Source organism: Chiloscyllium punctatum, chromosome 8 (genome assembly GCF_047496795.1).
Source record: "Chiloscyllium punctatum isolate Juve2018m chromosome 8, sChiPun1.3, whole genome shotgun sequence".
Lineage (NCBI taxonomy): Eukaryota > Metazoa > Chordata > Chondrichthyes > Orectolobiformes > Hemiscylliidae > Chiloscyllium > Chiloscyllium punctatum.
Window position 1 is genome coordinate 114,131,526 of NC_092746.1, and position 23,867 is coordinate 114,155,392.

The following is a 23,867-nucleotide window of genomic DNA, read 5'->3' on the forward strand; positions in this document are numbered from 1 at the left end:
CTGGAACTTAGAAGAATGAGGAGTGATCTCATAGAAACATGTATAATTAGATTAAATTAGATTCCCTGTGTGAAAACAGGCCCTTCGACTCTCTGAAGAGTAACCCACCCAGACCCATTTCCCTCTGACTAATGCACCTAACACTATGGGCAATTTAGCATAGCCAATTCACCTGAACTGCACATCTTTGTACTGGACTAACAACCCAGTTAACATGAATTCAACATGGCAATGTGATAATGTGAAAATTACATGGTTCTGAAGTCACAAAGCTCACAAAAGTGACCATAAAACTTACTGGGTTGCCACTAAAACACACATGTTCATTTACATCTTATTATAGAAAGAAAATTGCCATCCCACTCTTAGCCCATGTACGTCTCTATACCAGCACAAATGTGCCACATTTTAACCAGTCACTTCATGTGTAAGACAGATCTTTGCAGAAACCGCACTCAGTACCTATTGTCTATTATCATCCAGACTCTATTACCTCAAAAACTTATTAATTTCATAAGTGTTGCAGTACAAATAAGCACTGAGATGGCTTTCTCAGTTGGACATAGCATGTAACATTTTATATTATTTAATTTTGATTTACAACTGCATAACACTACCAATCTTAATGTTTTGGTCTGTACTGTAGGTCATCCTTTCCTAACTTAACAGATAACTTAATATCAGAGATTGATTAAATGCTTATATTTTATAAATGTAACATAGGAAAGAAGGAAGGGGAACAAAGTTAAGGATTTGATTTTGTGGTTGCACAAACAGTCAGTAAACATCTTTACATTTCTTTTCATTTTGTATTCTTATCATGAAAAAATGATGCACTCACGTATAAACTCATAAATATGTACCGCTGGAAAAAATGTATGGGGAAGACAAAACAAAATCATCAAAATGATTTGTTTCTCATTTGAAATAATTTTTAAAACTTCAGAAGATGAAAAATTTAAAATGTAAGTCAACTACTTATAAAAGTGCAATATTTGTAAAATAGCTGAATATTTTTATTTGTTTTTATTGTAAATGCATTATACTCTTGCCCTGCCAGCCCTTCCGGTACTTTTCAAACAAGTTCTTCAGAACAAAGAAGCTGATGAAGGTAGCAGCACCACTCTACGCTGTGAGCTTACTAAGCCTAATACTCCTGTAGAGTGGAGAAAGGGGACAATGGTGCTTCATCCCAGTGACAAGTACAAAATAAAACAAATGGGTTCTATTGCTGAACTGTCAATCTGCAATCTGAAACAAGGAGATTCTGGAGAATATGTGTGTGATTCAGGTAACCAACAGACTACAGCTTCGCTTAAAGTGAAAGGTATGGAAAAATATTTTTATAATAATAATAATTTACTCAGAGTACACAAAGAGATCACTTCACCTTTCTGTCACCTTGCTTTAATTTTTAACAAGCAGATTTATGAGTTTGTGTTCCATTTAAATGTATTTGTAATTTTTTCAAGGCTTGCTTGCCTCCACTGTCTAATTTCCAAAGTTTCCCAGATATCTGATATGCATTCATAAAGGAAACCTTCAACACTTCTTTAATGCTATTTAAATTCCTACTCATTACTATCTCTGTTGTCTGTTGAAACTGAATTCATTTTTACTGTTCTTGTGTTAAATCATTGTCTACAAGTGTAGATTTGCCTGAAATCCATAAATTCAATTGAAATGAGTCATTTTTAACGCCAAACAGATGCCAGGATATGTCTTGAATATACATGTGTAACTCCACACTGGAACTGCACATTTACGTGAAACTGGCATTAGTCCTATTCATTAGATCTAATGTCAGTTTCAGGCTCCTTTGCAAAATTTATCTTTACTTGACCACAGCATGCACCTTACATACCGTGGTTGGTTTCTTCAGGGTCAAAGCAGTCAAACTAACAATCCTTAAATGGAAGCTCTGGAGACTGAAAAGTTTGACTTGTTTTTCTTACTTTGGAGGCAGGAGGAGTAGAAGGGCCCTTACCAGATTTACAACAAAACAACTGTCTGCTGCCAGTGACCACTCACGCACCCGCTGAATTATTCCCTTTTGCCTAGACGTGCCTATTGACTTACACTAGCTCCTGGTTTAGTCACATCTTTATTTCCAGTTCTTACTCTTCTGCCTTTATGCCTTCTTGCAATCAATATTCCCTTTAACATGTATTTTTTGGTGCAATTCCCTTTAAAATTCTTTCCCACAACCACAGAAACACAGTATTTATCAAGCAACTAGGCCTGTCAGGAACTCACAGACATTTATAGAACAAAAAGATGCCATTGGCACATCATGCAACCTGGGGTGGACAAAATCCCTGAGAGTTTTCTTAAAACTAGATTAGCTTCCCTACAGTATGGAAACAGGCCATTTGGCCCAACAAGTCCACACCAATCCTCTGAAGAGTAACCCACACAGGCCCATTTCTCTCTGACTAATGCACCTAACACTATGGGCAATTTAGCATGACCAATTCACCTGACCTGCACATCTTTGGACTGTGGGAGGAAACCGGAGCACTCAGAAAACCCATGCAGACACAGGGAGAGTGTGCAAACTCCACACAGACAGTCGCCTGAGGCTGGAATCGAACCTGGAACCCTGGTGCTGTGAGGCAGCAGTGCTAACTGCTGAGCCACCATGCCACCCCAGGACTAAACAGGGTAAATGCTAGAAGCATATTCCCAATGACTGGGAAGTCCAGAACCATGGGTTACAGTCTAAACAGGTAGGCTATTTAGGACTGAGATGAGGAGAAATTTCTTAACCCAGAAAATGATGAATCTGTGGAATTCTCTGCCACAGAAAGTGGTAAGAGGCCAAAACGAAGAATATTTTCAAGAAGGAATTAGATATAGTTCTTAGGGCTAAAAGGATCAAAGGGCATGAGGCGAAAGTGTGAACAAGAGACTAAGTTGAATGATTGTTCATGGTCATATTGAACGGAGGAGCAGGCTTGAAGAGCCAAATGGCCTAAACTGTTGCTCCTATTTTATAAAGTCATAGAGTCTGCATCACAGAAAAAGGCCCTTTGGCCCTACCAATTCTGCACCAGTTAAAAACCTAATTATTCTAATCCTATTTTTCAGCTTTTGACTTATAGGCTTCTAAGCCTTGGCACCACAAGTAACACATAGAGATGTACAGCATGGAAGCAGACCTTTCAGTTCCACTTAGGGATACACATGGCAAGTACTTCACACAGAGGGTGGTGGGCATCTGGAATGCATTGCCAGCAGAGGTGGTAGAGGCAGGCACGGTAGATTCATTTAAGTTGCGTCTGGACAGATGCATGAGTAGGTGGGAAGCAGAGACTAACAGATGCTTAGAAATTGACTGACAGGTTTAGACAGTACATTTGGATCAGCTCAGGCTTGGAGGGCCGAAGCGGTGTAAATTTTCTTTGTTCTTTGACCAGATAGTCTAAATTAATCCAGTCCCATTTGCCAGAATGTGGCCTTTATCCTTCTAAACACTTCCTATTCATGTACCCATCCAAATGCTGTTAAATGGTGTAATTGTACCAGCCTCCACCACTTACTTTGGTAGCTCATTCAATACATGCACCACCCTCTGCATGAAAACAGTGCCGCTTAAGTCCCTTTTAAATCTTTCCCCTCTCACTTTAAACCTAATGTTGGACTTCCTGACCCCAGGGAAAAGACCTTGTTTATTTATCCTATCCATGCCCCTCATAATTTTGTAAACCTCTATGAGGTCACCCCTCAGCCTCAATGCTCCAGGTAAGACAGCCCCAGCCTGTTCAGCATCTCCCTATAGCTCAAACCCTCCAACCCTGGCAACATCCTTGTAAATCGTTTCTGAACCCTTTCAGGTTTCACCACATCTTTCCTATAGCAGGGAGACCAGAACTACACACAATATTCCGAAAGTGGCCTCAACAATGTCCTACACAGCTGCAACATGATCTCCCAATTCCTATACTCAATGCACTGACTAATAAAAGGAAAGTATACCAAATGCCGCCTCCACTATCCTGTCTACCTGTGATTCCACATTCAATGAACCTGCACTCCAAGCTGTCTTTGTTCAGCAACACTTCGCAGGACTTTACCATTAAGTGTATAAGTCCTGCCCTGATTTGCCTTTCCAAATTGCAGCACCCCATTTATCCAAATTAAACTCCATCTGCCACTCCTCGGCCCATTGGCCTATCTGACGAGGATCCAGTTATAATTTGAGGTAATCATCTTCACTGTCCATTACACCTCCAATTTTGGTGTCATCTTACTAACTATACTACTTCCTATGTACACACCCAAATCATTTATAAAAATGACAAAAACCAGTGGACCTGGCAGCAATCCTTGTGGCACACACTGGTCACAGGTCTCCAGTCTGAAAAGCAACTCTCCCTCTGTCTTCTAATTTCGAGCCAATTCTGTATCCAAATGGATAGTACTCCCTGTATTCCGTGTGATCTATACATAGAACATAGAACATTACAGCGCAGTACAGGCCCTTCGGCCCTCAATGTTGCGCTGACCTATGGAACCAATCTGAAGCCCATCTATCCTACACTATTCTATTCTCATCCATATGCCTATCCAATGACCATTTAAATGCCCTTAATCTTGCAAACCAGTCAACCATGCAGAACCTTGTCGAACACCTTACTGAAATCCATATAGATCACGCCCATTGCTCTGCCCTCATGAATCCTTTTCGTTACTTCTTCAAAAAACATAAACAAGTTAGTGAGACACAATTTCCATTGCACAAAGCCATGTTAACTATCCCTAATCATCCTTGCCTTTTGAAATGTTAATAAATCATGTCCCTCTGGATTCCCTCCAACAATTTGTCCACCACCAATATCGGGCTCACCGGTCTTTAGTTCCCTGGTTTTTCCTTACCATCTTTCTTAAATGATGGCATCATGCTAGCCAATCTTCAGTCTTCCAGCACCTCATTTGTGGCTCTTGATGATACAAATATCTCAGCAAAGGGCCCAGCAATCACTTTCCTAGCTTCTCAGGTATACCTAATCAGGTCCTGTGGGGACTTATTTGAAGACATCCAACACCTCCTCCTCTGTAAATGGAAATTTTTCAAGATGCTCAATTTACCTCTGACTATTAGCATTGTATTGAGTAATCCCAATAAGGTGATCATCTTTTTCTTATTTCTCAGTTCCGCCCAAATAACGTCCCTGGGTGTATACCCAGGAATATCCTCTATAAGTACAGCCATAATGTTATCCCTAATCAAAAACGCCATTTCTCCTTCTTCTACCGCCCTTATAGATAGAGAGCTCCACGTTCCACCATCTTCTATCATGCCTTCTAAATCCATTTGCCCCTTACCTTAAATCTATGCTCCTGGGCATTGTTCCCTCCAGCAAGGAGAAAAATTCCTTCCTGTCTATGTTATTGAAACCCCTCATAATTTTAAACATCTCAATCATACCTTTCTCAGTCTCTTGTGCTCCAAGGAAAAAATCTTAGTCTGTTCAAACTCTCTTCACAACCAGCACTCTCCAGCCCAGGCAACATCTTGATAGATCTCCTCCCTATCTTCTCCAGTGTTGTCACATCCCTCCTATAAAGGAGGGTTATGTTTCACAGGTAAGTCACATCTAGCTCAGCTACACATGGAAGCAACTGAATCATCAGTAGAGTCACAGAACATTTCCTACAAGCCTCCAAACCATTTTTTTTCCAGTTGTGTCTCATCTAGGGTACAAAATACACATGTGATTGACAGGTTCAAGGGTAGACATATTAGCAAATCATGCAAACACTTCAAAAATATATTCATTGGCTGCAAAGTGCTGACAACTTGACACTTGCTACAAAAGAAAGCACAGGTTTTTTATTTGCTGGAGCTATTGTTTGGGTTTGGAGATCTGAGAAGGCTTAATCCGTTTTCCTACAAACACTCACCACTCGTTTCTCCTCAGGAACCTCAATAATCTCCCCCTTGTGGTTTACTATTTTTAAGTGAGGGTGTTCAAAATCTTCACCTGAAAACAAAACAAAAAAGGTCACTGTATGATTGCATCATTTCAAACAAGAATAAAATGTGCCCTACAGATGTATCTTGTCCACACCTTGTGCACCCAAGATAGCAGCTTGCACCTCACTCTGAACTCCTGTTATTCTAATCCTTGACATATATTCATTCCTTGAACTATTCAATTATAGTTTCTGGAAATCCCTACCAAAAATATTTCATCTCACATCTCCTTTCCAAACAGAATAATTCTTCTAAAACAAATCAAAGAACTGAAGATTCTGAAGATCTGAAACAGAAATTGCTGGAGAAACTCAACAGGTCTGGCAGCATCTGCAGAGAGACAGCATATACATTTTGGGTCCAGTGACCCTTCTACAGAACTGATAGTAGCGAGGAAAAGGTGGTATATATCTAGTGATGGGGCATGAAGGAGCAAAAGGAATGAGTTGATAGGCAAAGATGGAGCCTAGAGACAGAGAGAGAGTAAACAACACAGCCAGGTAGACAAAAGGAATGCATAATATAAGTCAGGGAGAGAGAAAAACTGATAATGGGGACCATAAGTTAGGGAGAATGAGCTGGCTGTGCTGAAAGCAGCCCACGTCATGACAGGGCCTGGGGTGTGGAGGTAGCTAAAGGACATGGAAGAGGGTGTTTAGGCCCTAAATTATTGTACTGAATATTGAGTCCTCAAGGCTAAAGGGTTCCCAAGCAGCAAAATTACATATTGTTCTTCCAGCTTGCGCTGAGTGTCACTGAAGCACTGCAGCAATGCTGAGACAGAGATGTTGGCCAGGGAACAGGGTGGGGTGTTGAAATGGCAGGCAACTGGAAACTCAGACCTGGAGGGTCTGTTTCCATTTCCATTATAAACCCTGATGTGGAGGTTCTGGTGTTAGACAGGGATGGATGCATGACACCAGATTATAGTCTAACAGGTTTATTTGAAACAAAATCTCAAACTTTTGGAGCACTGTCCTCCATCAGGTGTCAGGTGAAGGAGCAGGGCTCTGGAAGCTTGTGATTTCATGATTTCAAACAAACTTGTTAGACTATAATTTGGTGTTGTGTGACTTCTGACTTCAGTACAAACCCGTTGACTCCCACAGTTATCTTGGCTGTATATCCTCACACCCTGCTTCCTGTAAAGACTCTATTCCATTCTTCCAGCTCCTCAGTCTCTGTCACATCTGTTCCGATGATGCTACTTCCTTCCTCAACCGAGGATTCCCCACCACTACAGCTGACAGGGCCCTCACCTGAGTCCAATCCAGCTCCCACACTTCAGCCCTCTTTTCCCTCCTACAAAAGCAACAGGGTCCCCCTTGTACTCACCTACCCATCTCAGCAGCAACCATATTCAGAGGGTCATTAGCTGCCATTTCTGCCCCACCTCCAGTGGGATGCCACCTCTGAACACACATTTCCCTCTCATCCCCTGTCAGCCTTCTGCAGGGACCGTTCCCACTGGGACACCTTGGTCCATTACTCCTCCAACCCCCAACACTCCCCACAGGCCAACAGCAGCCTCTACTGCAACTGCAGAATGTGTAACACCTGACCATTTACTTCCTCCCTTCTCAGTATCCAAGGCCCCAGACACACCTCCCAGGTGAAGCAGCACTTTCCCTGTACTTCACACAATCTAGTCCTCTGTATTCGCTGCTCACAATTTGGTTTCTCTACACTGGGGAGAGAAAACACAGATTGGGCACTTAAGGCGAGATTCAAAATGGTTTCCAGGCATTTAATAAGTGACAAAATGGCTGCCACAATCTAACAATTCTTCAACAAGCACCTTCTGCCATGTCCTCGCCCTAATCCCGCCCACAGGCCAGGCCTTGTCATCATGTGGGCTGCTTTTAGCACAACCAACCCATTCTCACCTACTTATGGTCCCCATTATCATCTTTTCTGTCTCTCTGGCTTACCTTTATCCATCACTTTTATCTGCCTGTCTTTATCTCTCTCTGGGCTCTCTCTCTACCTGTTGTCTACTCCTTCACCGTTGTCTTCAGCATATATACTACTTTTTCCAGGCCACTATCAGTTCTGAAGAAGGGTCAGTGTTAACTCTGTTTTCTCTCTCAGATGCTACTACACCTACTAAGTTTCTCAAGCGATTTCTATTTCTCTTAAAGGATTCTTTTCTTTGATCATGTTCACTTCCCATTCAGGTTTTCGGTTTCATTTTCCCCAGAGTATTCATCCTATTTTTGATGAAATAATTTTAGATGTCATTTTCTATGTGACAGATATCTGATAGAAAGGTAAGGGTGGTTTTAGGGGAGTATTCCTCACAGTGCAGATTCACAAAAAAAAAACTCTGACTCGAGAGTGGAACTGTCAGCACCCAAAGAGCAAAAGATCTAATCATTATATTTCTCAAGACCTGAGAACAAAATCTAACTTCAGTGCATTCCTGCAGATGTTACATCTGGTGGACATAAAAGGTCCTTTGGTACTTGAGAAGAAAAGAAATGGATCTCTTCACTGTGCTCAGGCCATCTTTTATCCCTCTATCAACATCAGTCTAAAACCAAGTATTTGATCATTATCTCATGGGCATTTGAGGGATCTTGCTGTGCTAAACATTTCTTACTTTATAAATGTCACTACACATCTAAAGTATTTTATTGTCTAGAAATCATACTAGGGTCTCCTGTGTCGATGGAAAGGGTTATCTAAATGGTAGTTAATTTTCTGCAGATTTTTCAGAAAAACAGTTTCCATGTTTATGAACAGGTTCATTAGACGTGCACTGAGATGGACAAGTGAATCAATAATACTGACCTCGTTTTGCCAATGCTTCTGCTCCCTTCCTAATTCTGGACAAGTTTATTGTCTTTTCTTGTTCAACCTTATTTGTCAGCTTGAGCATGACCATTCCTTTGTTCTTTAACTTTTGTTGAGCCAGGCTTTTGGCTAAAGGGAGAAATTGGAAATATTCTTCAAACAGATAGAGTTTAGGAAGAGAATATTCCCTTTTCAAGTTGCATAACAGTTTGCAAAATAATTCAAAATCGGTACAAGTCAGCCTATTGGCAAGTGTCCCTGTTTTTATCCATCATATCTAGAGGCATTCCACTCTTCACAACATACTTACATGCAGTAACTTTATGATATTCTCTTACTCTACAATCATTCCAACTTTATCCTTTAATTGTGTTTCCACTCTCTAAATACTGAGTCAAGATTAGAGTGGTGCTGGAAAAGCACAGCAGATCAGGCAGCATCCGAGGAGCAGGAAAATCAACGTTTTGGGCAGGCGCCCTTCATCAGGAATGAGGCTGGGAGCTCCCAGGTGGAGAGATAAATGGGAGGGGGGTGGGGATGGGGAGAAGGCAGCTAAGAGTGTAATAGACGGATGGAGGTGGGGATAAAGGTAATAGGTCGGAGAGGAGAGTGGAGCGGAGCGGATAGGTGGGAAGGAAGATTGGCAGGTAGGACAGGTGGACCATGAGGATGGTGCTGAGCTTGCAGGTTGGAACTGGGGTAAAGTGGGTGGAGGGGAAATGAGGAAACCACATCGATGCCCTGGGGTTGACGTGTTCCGAGGTGGAAGATGAGGCATTCTTCCTTGGTCAGGCTTGTGGATCTTGGGAAGGAGGTAAAATCAGGCGGTGCAGGGTTCCCAAAGTATAAGGTTGGAAGACAGGTTGAGGCAGTTAATGTCTCGGCGGCAGTTGGAAATGAAGAGATCGAGGGCAGGTAATAGGCCAGCACGGGATGTCCAGGTGGATGGAGGTGGGTGAAGGGGTCCTCGGAAGGAAGGCGGGAGACCTGATTGAAGAACTAAGCTCGGAGGTGGAGGCAACAGAAGAAGTGTTTGACATCATGGCACATATTGAATTCATTGGTGCGTGGACGGAGGGGGATGAAAGTAAGATCTTTGCTGAGGACTGATTGTTCATTTCCTCTCTGAATACTGTTGAACCTGTTTGTACATTTCCAGTATCTTGTCCTTTTTTGTCAGATTTGCAACATTTACTTTAAGCTTTGGTAATGACTAAATTTTTGGGAAGAGAATGAGTGAAAACCATCGGTTTAAATGATTACCAAACCCTCAATGGACTATGAGAGTTCTTCAGCTGCTAGGACTATGGACATTTTGTGCAAATTAACACTCGGTCATGGATGTTACAAGGCTTAATAAGATGTCTTGAAGCTCTGCTGGAATACCATTAGGATTTTTGGAGAAGGTTTGGAGTGTAAAAATCTGATTTGCTGGCCCAAATGCCTTTTCTGATTTTATGCTTTCATATATTCTGGTTAGGGTGAATAGTGTTGTAGGTGATAATCTGGGCATGACGTACAAAATAAAAACTAAAAGAACTGCAAATGTTGTATATCAGAAACAAAAATGGGAATTGCTGAAAAAGCTCAGCAGGTTTGGTAGCATTTGTGGCAAGAAATCAGAGTTAATGTTTTGGATCGAATGACCCTGCCTCAGCTGCTGCTGCCAGACCTGCTGAGCTTTTCCAGCTATTTCTTTTTTTGCTGGGTATTATCTGCTCATGACTGAAGAAGTATCAAACAAGGTAAAATGTTGTTCCTGAACTAAATTTATATGGCTCACTACCATTTGAACCTCTTCTGCTTGGCTCAGTGTTCACATGATGGTTATTACCTCTGCTAACTATTACAAGCAAGTGTATTTAAATTGGAGTTAGCTGTGGCTCAGGGAGCAGCACACTTGCCTCTTAGTCAGAAGTTTCTAACTTGAAGCCCTATTCCCAAAGATTTAAACACAAAAATCAAGGCTGATTCGCTAGTGCAGAATAGATCCAGAAATGGCTCCAACAAACTCCAGGAGCAGAGAGCTGTCAAGGCTCTATGTCTAGAACCATTTCTTTCTCCCACTTCCCATAAATTGTCACAATTACTCTAATTCTGTATCAACCTGCTGTTTCTGCTCTAAACATATACATTGAATTCATACTTAGACACATTTTGGAGCTAGTACTCAGACTTTGCAAAGATTGCAGTGAGGGGGTCAACTTATAATGCCCTACAACCTTGTAAAAATCCATGAAAGAACAAAACACAAAGAACACAGAAAATTTACAGCCCAGGAACAGGCCCTTCAGCCCTCCAAACTTGTGCCGATCCAAATCAACTGTCTGAACCTATTGGCCAATTCCTAAGGATCTGTATCCCTCTGCTCTCCCCCTACTCATGCATCTGTCCAGACACACCTTAAATGAATCTACCGTGCCTGCCTCTACTACTTCTGCTGGCAATGCATTCCAGGCACCTACCACCTTCTGTGTAAAGTACTTTCCGCATGTATCCCCCTTAAACTTTTCTCCTCTCACCTTGAACGCATGACCTCTCATTATTCAATCCGTCACCCTGGGAAAAAGCTTATCTCTATCTACCTTGTCTATACCCTTTGTGATTTTGTAGACCTCAGTCAGGTGCCCCCTCAATCTCCTTTTTTCTAAAGAAAACAATCCTAACCTACTCAACCTTTCTTCATAGCTAGCACCTTCCATACCAGGTAACATCCTCATTAACCTTCTCTGTACCCTCTCCAAAGTGTCCACATCCTTTTGGTAATGTGGCAACCAGAACTGTACACAGTATTCTAAATGTGGCCAAACCAATGTCTTGTATAATTTTAACATGACCTGCCAGGTCTTATACTCAATACCCCGTCTGATGAAGGCTAGCATACCATATGCCTTCTTGAGCACTCTGTCCACCTGTGCAGCCACCTTCAGGGTACATAGGACCTGAACCAGATCTCTCTGCTCATCAACTTTTCCCAAGGCTCTTCAGTTTACAGTAAAGTTTGCTCTAGAATTAGACCTTCTAAAATGCATCACTTCACATTTGCCTGTATTGAAATCCATCTGCCACTTCTCCGACCAACTCTTCAGTCTATCTATATTCTCCTGTATTCTCTGACAGTCCCCTATGCTTTCTAATACTCCACCAATCTTCATGTCATCTGCAAACTTGCTGATCGTACCAACAGTGCCCTCTTCTAGATCATTTATGTATGTTACAAACAACATTGGCCCCAACACTGACCCCTGTGGAACACCCTTGGTCACCTTTCTCCATTTCGAGAAACTCCCTTCAACTACTACTCTGTCTCCTGTTGCTCAACCAGTTCTTTATCCACCTAGCTAGAACATCCTGCACACCATATGACTTCACTTTCTGCATTAGTTTACCATGGGGAACCTTATCAAATGCCTTACTAAAGTCTATGTATATGACATGTATCAGCTTGGTCACTTCCTCAAAGAACTCTATTAAGTTGGTAAGGCATGCTCTCCCCTGCACAAAACCATGTTGCCTATTACAAATAAGCCCATTCTTTTCCAAATATAAATAGACTCTATCTATCAGTACCTTCTCCAGCAACTTTCTAACCACTGACCTCATGCTCACTGGTCTGTAGTTACCTGGAATATCCTTACTACCCGTCTTGAACAGGGAGACAACATTAGCAACTCTCCAGTCCTCTGGCACTTCAGCTGTGTTTAAGGATGCTACAAAGATATGTTAGGGCCCCACCTATTTCCTCTCTTGTCTTCCTCAGCAACCTGGGATAGATCCTCTCTGGTCCTGGGGATTTGTCCACCTTAATATCCTTTAGCCTACCCAATGCATCCTCTCTCCTTATGTCAACGTAATCCAGAGTATACAAACTTCTATCTCTAATCTCAACATTCAACAGGTCCCTCTCCTCAGTGAACACTGATGCAAAGTAATCATTGAGAATCGCTCCCATTTTCTCAGGTACGACACACAACTTTCCTTTCTTATCTTTAGTGGACCAACCCTTTCTCTAGTTCCCTCTTATATATGAATAAAAGGCCTTGGGATTCTCCTTAATTCTGCTTGCTAAAGTTATCTCATGACCCCTTTTAGCTTGCTTGATTCTTTGTTTAAGATTGGTCCTACTCTCCCAATATTCCTCCAAAGCCTGTTCTGTTCTTAGCTGCCTGGACCTTATGTATGCTTCCCTTTTCTTCTTGACAATGCGCATAATTTCTCCTGAACTGAAAAATGTGTTGCTGGAAAAGCGCAGCAGGTTAGGCAGCGTCAAAGGAGCAGGAAAATCAACGTTGCGGGCATAAGCCCTTCGTCAGGAATTATGCCCAAAACGTCGATTCTCCTGCTCCTTTGATGCTGCCTGACCTGCTGCGCTTTTCCAGCAACACATTTTTCAGCTCTGATCTCCAGCATCTGCAGTCCTCACTTTCTCCTAGCATAATTTCTCCTGTCATCCACGGTTCATGAATCTTGCCTTTCCTATCCCTGGTTTTCAGATGGACATGCATATCCTGCACTATCTTCAACCTATCTTTGAAAGACTCCCACATATCAAATATGGACTTCCCTTCAAATAGCTGTGTCCAATCCACATTTTCCAGCTCCTGCCTAATTTTGATATAATTGACCTTGGCCCAGTTTAGTACACTTTCCTTAGGACCATTCTCATCTTTGTCTAAGAGTATTCTAAACCTTACAGAATTGTGGTCACTATTACCAAAGAAATCTCCCACTGCAACCTCTACCACCTGGCCTGGGTCATTCCCCAACACCAGGTCCAATATGGCCCCTTCCCTATTTGGACTATTGACATACTGCTCTAGAAAACTTTCCTGGATGCTCCTTACAAATTCTGCCCCATTCAGACCTCTGACACGAAGTGTATCCCAGTCAATGTTGGGAAAATTAAAATCTCCCATCACCACCACCCTGTTGCCTCTACATCTTTCCATAAGATTAGAGTAGTGCTAGAAAAGCACAGTAGGCAAGGCAGCATCCGAGGAGCAGGAAAATCGACGTTTCAGGCAAAAGCCCTTCATCATCTGCCTATCTTTCCATAATTTCTTTACCTATTTGTTCTTCTACCTCAAGCTCACTGTTGGGAGGCCTGTAGTACAGCCCCGACAATGTAACTGCACCCTTCTTATTTCTCAGCTCCAACCATAATGTCTCACTGCTCAAGCCCTCCATCTTGTCCTTCTTTAGCACAGCCGTGATATCATCCCTGACCAGCAATGCAACTCCTCCTCCCCTTTTACTTCTCTCCCTGTTCTGTCTGAAGCAGCTATATCCTGGAACATTTACTTGCCAATCATCATGCCCTTCCTTCAACCAAGTCTCTGTGATCGCAATAACGTCATACTCCCAGGCTCCAATCCAAGCCCTAAGTTCATCTGCCTTATCCACTATATTCCTTGTATTAAAGCATATGCACTTCAGACCACAAGTTCCTTTGTGTTCATCTGCTTTCTGTCTACTCTTCCCCTTGGTAATGCTAACTTCATGATCTTGTTCCTTACAATCTCTAGTTTCCACCTCACTGTCTACTAGTCTTCTCTTCTGGTTCCCAGTCCCCTGCCACATTAATTTAAATCCTCCCTGAAAGCAGTAGCAAAAACTCCCCCAAGGACATGAGTTTCAGTCTGGTGCAGGTGTAGACTGTCCAATTTGTAATAGTCCCACCTTTCCCAGAACTGGTCCGATTGTCCAACAAATCTGAAGCCCTCCCTCAAGCCACATGTTCATCCTGCCCATTCTTCCATTTCTACCTTAGCTAGCACGTGACACTGGTAGCAATCCTGAGATCACTCTCCTAGCTCCCTGAATTCTGCTTTCGGGACTGCATCTCATTTTTTTACTTTTATCATTGGCATCAATGTGTACCATGACAACTGGCTGTTCACCCTCCCCTTTCAGAATGTTCTGCAGCCAACAGGTGACATCCCTGACCCGAGCATCTGGAAGTCTCTTTATAGGCCACAGGACTGCCTATCTACTCCCCTTACAATAGAATTCCCTATGACTATGGCCTTATGAGTATTTTTCCTGCCCTTCTGAACAGGAGGGCTCCCCTGGTGAGCCATCTCTCCCAACAGTATCCAAAATGGTATATCTGTTTTGGAGGTAAGAATTGTGTGGTAAGAATTTTAGAATTTGTACTTACACTTATCCAGAAACTTCCCTTTATATATTAATTCCATATTTTCGACATCAATATTTGGTAACTCCTTTGAGATTCTGAGAAAAAAGTGATGAAGTTAATTACAGATTAATCAATGAAAAGAGATAGGAAATGGCTAAGAAAAGGATTATTTGTGAAAAATTGTCTATGTTTGCCTTTTTTACCATTACATCAGGAGCAGAAAAGAGCTAGGATTGTATGTGTTTTATCACTGGGTCTAATTGATTTTGTTACCTCAAATGTCCATTAACATCCAATCACAACATCAATCATTGCTTACTCATTGTAGAACTGAAGACCTGTGGCATTTGGAGAAATAGTGATCTGTATTTTTCTTTCTTTTTCCTGAAAAGTAAAAGAGAGCTTAAACTCTGAAAAGCAGACCAAGCTTACATTTTGTAAAACAAAAAGGACAATTGAACTGTCACATGAAAAATGGCACAGAAAGAGGCCAATTAGCCCTTAGACAGTGTTGTGCCTTTCAAAGAATAATCCATTTATTTTTTAATTCATCCTTGGCATGCAAACATCACAGTGAGACCAGCATTTATTGTCTAACACTAGTTGCTTTAGAGGAAGTATTGTTGATGCATTTTCTTGAAGACACAGTCCTGGTGAGGGTCTAAAATTTGAATTTAGGCAGTTGTCAGAAGCAACAAGTATCTGTCGATTTTTATTAAGCAAAAATGGCTTTTCAATTTAAAGTAACACAACAAAATGGCTGCAAGTAATGATTTGACTGTGAACTTGAACTGATGCTTTATTTAGAGATAAGAGAGAACAATGGATTTTTCATAATATGAATCATAAGACAGTGATTTGGTATTCGAACTAACCTTGAACTGCTTGCATGGAATGGTACTCTACATAAATTAAGAACCCTATCCCGGGGAATATCCTTGAATTAACCTGCTGTAAATCATGTCACCTTATTATATGTGATTGGTCTTTTCTTGTAATTAAGGATGTACTATCTCTTAAAAAACATATAAATAATGTGTAATTTTTGAATATAATTGTGCCATTTCTCCATGGAACACAGAAGCTTTTAGCCTCCATGTTGCTGGACAAATCTGCGCCAGGCTGCCTTATTTTGTTAAACTGGTAACCTTGCTTTAAACAGACAATACTCCTAGTGATTCTTTTGACTGATCTCGAACTAAAAGGCCCCTTTGGAGGGGTCTAGAGCTTCACTGGTGATGCAGGTACATTTGCAGTGGAATCTGATTATTAATTGTTTGAAGTTCTGCTGAGAACATATACATTTTGTTGAAGATTTTCACCTTGAACTCATCAGGATAATTCACAAGAAATACCAACTGAAGGGAAAACAACATTTCTAATTATAAGAATAGAGTGTCGGTTTATTTTGCAGTGTGGCACATTTGTGTGTAGTGGAAGCTACATATATCACAGGGGCCTGTTCTGCAGACTCAGAACCTGTACAGATATTGCGACTATTTCAACACAACAAAGTAACTTACAGCCATTCTTGTGGTCATTTCTCAGGCCAATGTCTTGACCTATCTGAGTCAACCTGCCTTGTTTAAAATTTAAACTAAACTAGAACATAGAACATAGAAAAGTATAGCACAGAACAAGCCCTTTGGCCCATGATGTTGTGCCAAGAATTAATCCTAATGTAAAATAAAATAACTTAACCTATGCACCTCTCAATTCACTGCTATCCATGCGCATGTCCAGCAATCGCTTAAATATCCCTAATGACTCTGCTTCCACCACCACCGCTGGCAACGCATTCCATGCATTCACAATTCTCTGCGCAAAGAACCTTCTTCTGACATCCCCTCTATACCTTTCCCCTAATAGCTTAAAGCTATGACCCCTCGTGCCGGTCAATCCTACCCTGGGGAAAAATCTCTGGCTATTGACTTTACCCATGCTTCTCATTATCTTTCATTATCTTGTATACCTAGTAAAACTAGGCAGTTAACTGTCAGTCATCATTAACTGGTGCAATGTCCATGGCAGTGCCATGACTAATCAGATTCTATTTGCCAAACAACCAGTACTCTTCTCTAATTTGTATAAATGTTGTATTTCTTTCACTTTGGTATTTCTTGCAAATTGTCCTGATCAATGTAAAGTGAACAGCTTTGACAAAAATGTGTATTTTTCAGCAAAATTCAACTTCTGTATTATTAAATGACTAATAATGACTAATTAAATTTGAATATCCCTAGCTATTGTGGTAAGATTTGACATGTCTCTACAGCATTATTCCAACCTTCTGGTTGACTGGTTGAGTATATTTTCCACTATGCTACAATCCACTAGGCTCCTTATCTTTATTCCCATGTTCCTCCTTTCAATGCCTTTCTCCTTCAACTATTATCCAATCAATTCACTTTTGAATGCTACTATGGAATCTCTTCCTGATTTGACTTTACATTCCAAACTCTAACTATTTGCGGTTTATGGAGGTAATTGCTTAAGTTGCCTCTGATTCTTCCTCGAATTACATGATCTCAAAACAAGCAGCTTTCTCTTGGAGGGACGTCAACCTTTGGAGCATGTATCCTTTCATATATTTGAAGCGGAGTAAGATAGATTGTTGAACTACAACTGAATCAAGGGTATGGGGAACAGGGAGAAAATGGCGTTAAGGCCCCAATCACAGTAGCCATGATTTTATTGAATGGTGAAGCAGGCTTGAGAGCATCCATTACATCTCCCAGTCCATCTGTTTGTTTTTATGCTCACTTTAAATTTATGCTCACTCGTTATTAGCCTTTCAGGAAATGGGAACAATTGCTCTATCTAAATCCTTCATGATTTTAAGTGCCTTAACCAAATCTCCTCTGCTTTTTACAGCTCCAAGAAGAATAAATGGAGCTTCTTCAATCTAATTAAAATCTCACATTCCCAGAATGATTCTAATAAATCTCTTTTGTAACCTCTTCAAAGCTTTCCTCGAGTGTAATAAAATTGGGCACAATATTTCAGCTGAGGTGAACTGCTTTCAGTAGGTTTTGCACAACTGCTTGGCTTTTGTAAGCCAGGTCTATAATCGCTTCCAATTTCCACCCTGCCCTCACTTTTACCTGGTCCATCTCTGACTCTTCCTTTCCCTTCCTCAACATCTCTGTCTCTATTTCTGAGAATAGACTGGCCACTAACATCCATTGTCAACTCACTGATTCCCACAGTTACCTGGACTATACATCCTCTCACCCTGTTTTCTGTAAAGACTCGACTTCATTCTCCTACTTCCTCCATCTCTGTCACATAGTTTCATTGTAATAGAAGGTGGTCATTTGGCCCATTGAGCCTGCTCCGCCATTCATTAAGATAGAATAACGAACAAAGAAGATTTACAACCTAGGAACAGGCTCTTCGGCCCTCCAAGCCTGAGCCAATCCAAATCCACTGTCTAAACCTATCACCCAATTCTTAAGGATCTGTATCCCTCTGCTCCCCACCTGCTCATGCATCTGTCCAGATGCACCTTAAATTAATCTACCATGCCTGCTTCTACTACCTCTGCTGGCAATGCTTTCCAGGTACCCACCATCCTCTGTGTAAAGTACTTTCCTCATGTGTCCCCCTTAAACCTTTCACTTCTCACCTTAAACGCGTGACCTCTCGTTATTGAATCCCTCACCCTGGGAAAAAGCTTATCTCTATCTACCCTGTATATATGCTTCATGATTTTGTAGACCTCAATCAGGGTCCCCCCTCAATCTCCTTTTTTCTAATAAAAACAATCTTAACCTACTCGACCTCTCTTCATAGCTAGCACCTTCCATAACCAAGCAACATCCTCATTAACCTTCCCTTCACCCTCTCCAAAGTGTCCAAATCCTTTTGGTAATGTGGTGACCAGAACTGTACACAGTATTCTAAATGCGACCAAAACAAAGTCTTGTATAATTTTAACATGACCTGCCAGCTTTTATATTCAATACCCCATCCAATGAAGGCAAGCACACCATATGCCTTCTTGACCATTCTATCCATCTGTATAGCCACCTTCAGAGTACAGTGGACCTGAACTCCCAGGTCTCTCTGCTCATCAACGTTTCCCAAGGGTCTTCAGTTTACAGTAATGTTCACTCTAGAATTAGACCTTCCAAAATGCATCACTTCAAATTTGCCTGGATTGAACTCCATCTGTCACTTCTCTGCCCAACTCTCCAGTCTATCCATATTCTCCTGTATTCTTTGACCATCCCCTATGCTTTCTGCTACTCCACCAATCTTCATGTCATCTGCAAACTTACTGATCATACCCTCTTCCAGATCATTATGATCATAGCTGATCTATCTAATGTCTCAGCTCCTCCTAACCATATTATCCCCATAGCCCTTAATTTGCTTACCATGCAAAAACTCATCCAACTGTGTCTTGAATAGATTTAATGAAGCTGCCTCTGCCACTTCCTTGGGTAGAGAATTCCATAGGTTCACTACTCTCTGGAAAAAGCAGTTTCTCCTCGTCTCGGTCCTAAATCAACTCCCCTAATGTTGATGCCATGTCTCCTAGTCCTAGTCTCACTCACCAGTGGAAACAACTTGCCTGCCTCTATCTAATCTATCCCTATCATAATTTTATATGTTTCTCTAAAATGAACACATATTCTTCTAAATTCTAGCGAGTATTGCCCCAGGCGGGTAAACCTCTCCTCATAGGGTAACCCCCCTCATTGCCGGAATCAACCTGGTGAACCTCCTTTGCATCGCCTCCAAAGCCAGTATATCCTTCCTCAAATAAGGAGATCAGGACTGCACAGAAAACTCCAGAAGTGACCTCACCAACACCTTGTACACTTGCAGCAGAATCTCCCTGCTCTCAAATTCAATCCCTCTAGCAATGAAAGCCAAAATTCTGTTTGCCTTCCTGATTACCTGTTGCACCTACAGAGCAATTCAGGTACAAGGACTCCTAAGTCCCTTTGCACAACAGCACGCTGCAATCTTTCACCATTTCAATAATACTCTGACCGACTATTTTTACTTCCAAAGTGGATAATGTCACATTTACCAACATTATACTCCATCTGCCAGACCTTTGTCCACACATTTAACTTATCTAAATCTCTCTGCAGACCCTCCACATCCTCTGCACAATTTGCCTTTCCACTCAATAGAGCCTCCGAAATGTTCACCTTCTTCCTCAACTGAGAATTCCCCAGCAACATTGTTGACAGATAGGGCCCTCAAATGAGTCCAATCTCTCACTTCAACCCTGACCCCCTCTCTTCCCTCCCACAACTGCAATCGGGTATCCCTTGTCCTTACCTACCATCCCACCAACACCCATATCCAGAAAATAATTAGCTGCCATTTCTGCCACCTCCAGTGAGATGCCATATTCCCCTTCCCTTCCTCACCCACCTTCTGCAGGGACTGTTCCCTCCAGGACACCCTGGTCCACTCTTCCTTCACTCCCAAGACCACCACCCCAGCCCCACCCCAAAGCCCCATAGTACCTTTCCCTGCAAATCGCTGAAAGTATAACACCTGCCCATTTACCTCCTCCCTCCTCAGCATCCAAGGGCCCAAACATACTTCCAGGTGAAGCAGCACTTTATCTCCATTTCACTCAATCGAGTCTATTGCGTTCGCTGCTCACAATGTGGTCTCCTCTGCATTGGCGAAATGAAACTGGGTGACCACTTCACAGAACACCTACATTCTGCCCGCAGATAAGACCCTGAGCTTCCAGCTGCCTGCCACTTTAACATGCCACCCTGTTCCCCAGCCAGCATGTCTGTCTCAGGCCTGCTGCAGTGCTCCAACGAAGATCAGTGCAGGCTGGAAGAACAACATCTCATTTTCTGTTTGGAGACCTTGCAGCGTTTCGGACTTAACATCGAGTTCAATAACTTCAGGGCTTGACCTCTCCTATCTACCAGCCCCCAGCCTCCAGACCAGGCCTTGTTACCACATAGTCTGCCATTACACACCACCTATTGTTAGCCACTAACAGTCTCCATCAATAGCTATTCACCCTCCCAGCCAGATCATTTATCCACTCCTTTGTCTGTACAATTGTTCTTCTCTCTCTTTAGGCTCTATTCCCACTCATCGTTTACTCCTTACGCCCTACCCTATCTTCTGCATAAAAACTGACATTTTCCAAGCTACCATCAGTTCTGAGGAAGGGTCACCAGACCTGAAGCATTAACTCTGATTTCTCTTCACAGATGCTGCCAGACCTGCTGAGCTTTTCCAGTGATTTCTGTTTCTGTTTTTGATTTACAGTATCCATAATGCTTTTATCTATATTCACTCTCACTAATTGGATTGGTGGGTGCATTGCCCATTCGGAGCTGTGTTATGCAGTCGAGGAAGGATCAAGAGGTATAGGAAAGTGAAATGGGAAGGTTGAGAAACTGGTTTTATGGAACTGAGTCCCAAGCTCCGTGTGCCTGGTGCAAGATAAATCCAGCCATTCAACAGTGTTCGAAGCAATCACTCTTCACATCATAGAATTGCTACAGTGTGGAAGCAGGCTATTTGGCCCATCGCATCCACACCGACCCTCTGAAGAGCATTCCACCCAAACCCAACCCCCTACCCTATTCCTGTAACCCTGCATTCTCCATGGCGAATCAACTTTGCCTGCACATCCCTGGACACTGAGCAATAGCTAGGTTTGTGAAGGTTTGTAACTCAGGTTGAGGCTTAGGGTGTAGGTTTGTTCGTTGAGCTGTAGGTTTGATATCCAGATGTTTCATTACCTGGCTAGGTAACATCATCAGTGGCGACCTCCAAGTGAAGCGAAGCTGTTGTCTCCTGCTTTCTATTTATACCTTTCTCCTGGATGGGGTTCCTGTCTCCAATATAAACCGCCGATAAAAACACCTCAAGCCAGAAATTTATCGGCGGTTTATATTGGAGACATTTTGGCAGTACCTGTTTTCTTAAACATTCATGCAGCAAGTACAGTTGTTTGCGGGTGGAACTCTCTCGGATGGCATTCCTTTCCCATCTTTCACCATGACAAGCAGACCAAACACAGCCAGAAACCCTAACCACCTTACCATATATCAAAGAAGTTTCAGAAATGACAGCCAGACTACTGAGACCCCTCGGAATCCTAGTAGCACACAAACTCACCAACACTCTCAAACAAAAACTAACAAACTTAAAAGACCCAGTACAACCCATGGACAAAACCGACGTCATCTATAAAATTCCATGCAAGGACTGTCACAAACATCACGTAGGACAAACAGGAAGAAAGTTAGCCACCAGGATACATGAACACCAGCTAGCCACAAAAAGACATGACTCCCTCTCCCTCATAGCCCTACACATGGATGAAAAAAAAACACCATTTCGACTGGGACAACACATCTACCCTGGGACAGGCTAAGCAAAGACATGCCAGAGAATTCCTAGAGGCCTGGCACTCCAACCACAACGCCATAAACAAACACATAGATCTAGATGCCATCTATTAACCCCTCAGAAAACAAACAGGAAATGACATCACCACAAACCCCAGGAACCCCATCCGGGAGAAAGGTATAAATAGAAAGCAGGAGACAACTGCTTCGCTTCACTTGGAGGTCGCCACTGATGATGCTACCTAGCCAGGTAATGAAACGTCTGGATATCAAACCTACAGCTCAGCGAGCAAACCTACACCCTAAACTATGAGCAATTTCCCATGGCCAATCCATCTGACCTGCACATTCTTCAACTGTGGGAGGGAATTGGAGCACCCAGATGAAACCCACACAGACACAGGGGAGAACATGCAAACACCACACAGGCATTCACCTGAGGGTGGAATCAAACCCTCACTAATAGTTGTAAATAGTGTAAATCATTCACAAATGTTCACTAGTTTGCACTGGTATAGTTTCAATCCTCATCAGTCAAAAGCATCCAGAACTCTGTCATGATATTTATACAAGCACCAGGAGGGGCAGATAATAAAGATTACATGACATCACATGAAGAAGAACAAGTGTTCTCCTGGTGTGGAGCCTAACATTTCCTTTCTCAATTACTGCTGCTAAAAACAGACTAATGGCTTACTCATTGCATTCATAGCATCTTGCTGTGTCCAAAACGGTTGCTGCAACAGCTGTTCTTCTGAATGACCTTGATCTGTTCCTGTGGTACAGAACAATCACTAGGTTCGTGGCCATTGTGTCAGTGTCGAGCAGTACCCTTACCTGACCTAGCTTTGGTACCGTAATCCGAATGAGCAGATTTCCGGAGCTGTTGCTTTCTGCTTCTTGGCTCGCTCCCCCACCACTATCCATAGCGTGACCGATGTCCTGCTCTTGCTGTGACAGAGGGAAATAAATAATTCTTATTCTGATAGAATCGATTTCCTCAAGAGTGTGAACTCCCTTCAGTATTTCCATATTTCCATGGACAATCTACTGGTCCTTCCTCCTAGTTCCTGTTGCATGATATCTAGAACAGATCCTGTTGGTAATTTAGTGTTGTAGCCACAAAGTAAGCCAGTTAATACATGCAGCGCACTTTATGAAAACAATGCCCTGTCGGTTTCACAGCTGGTTATCTATTTCCCTTGAAATAAAGTCCCTCCAATGTTGCCCAATTTCCTACCTAATACCAAAGTTTAATGTTTCAAAAGTAGCAAGATTGTCACAAATCGTCACAAGGTCAATAAAAAGTATTGAGCATTAACCTTCAGAGTATGAACTTCAACAGTTATAGAGGAAGCCTCACTATCTTGTTCACAAACACAGCTTTGGGTGAGCAATATAGCCTTGCTAGCAAGTCCCAAATCCAGAGAGAAATTTCAATAAAAACATGTTAGCAACAAAGGAAGCAAGGGACAACAAGATTAATGTAAGACTCCGGTCTCTCTCTCAGTCTGTAATATACATCTCTAACTGCAATGAACTCCAGTGGATCTTTTGGCAAAATTTCATTCCAGAAATGAATCTCCCATTTCCT

General features: G+C 42.1%; 1 protein-coding gene across 1 annotated transcript in view; it reads right to left on the reverse strand.

Annotated features, from left to right (window-relative positions):
- The window catches only part of LOC140480268 (uncharacterized), a 55,498-nt gene that overhangs the window by 25,071 nt on the left and 6,560 nt on the right, over window positions 1-23,867 (reverse strand). The window contains exons 2-6 of the mRNA XM_072574976.1: window positions 23,111-23,224; window positions 15,235-15,299; window positions 14,937-15,010; window positions 8,774-8,905; window positions 5,908-5,987 (exon numbers count right to left, since the gene is read on the reverse strand). Coding sequence (XP_072431077.1) covers window positions 5,908-5,987; window positions 8,774-8,905; window positions 14,937-15,010; window positions 15,235-15,299; window positions 23,111-23,224 — 465 coding nt within the window. The remainder of the gene's footprint in view (window positions 1-5,907; window positions 5,988-8,773; window positions 8,906-14,936; window positions 15,011-15,234; window positions 15,300-23,110; window positions 23,225-23,867) is intronic.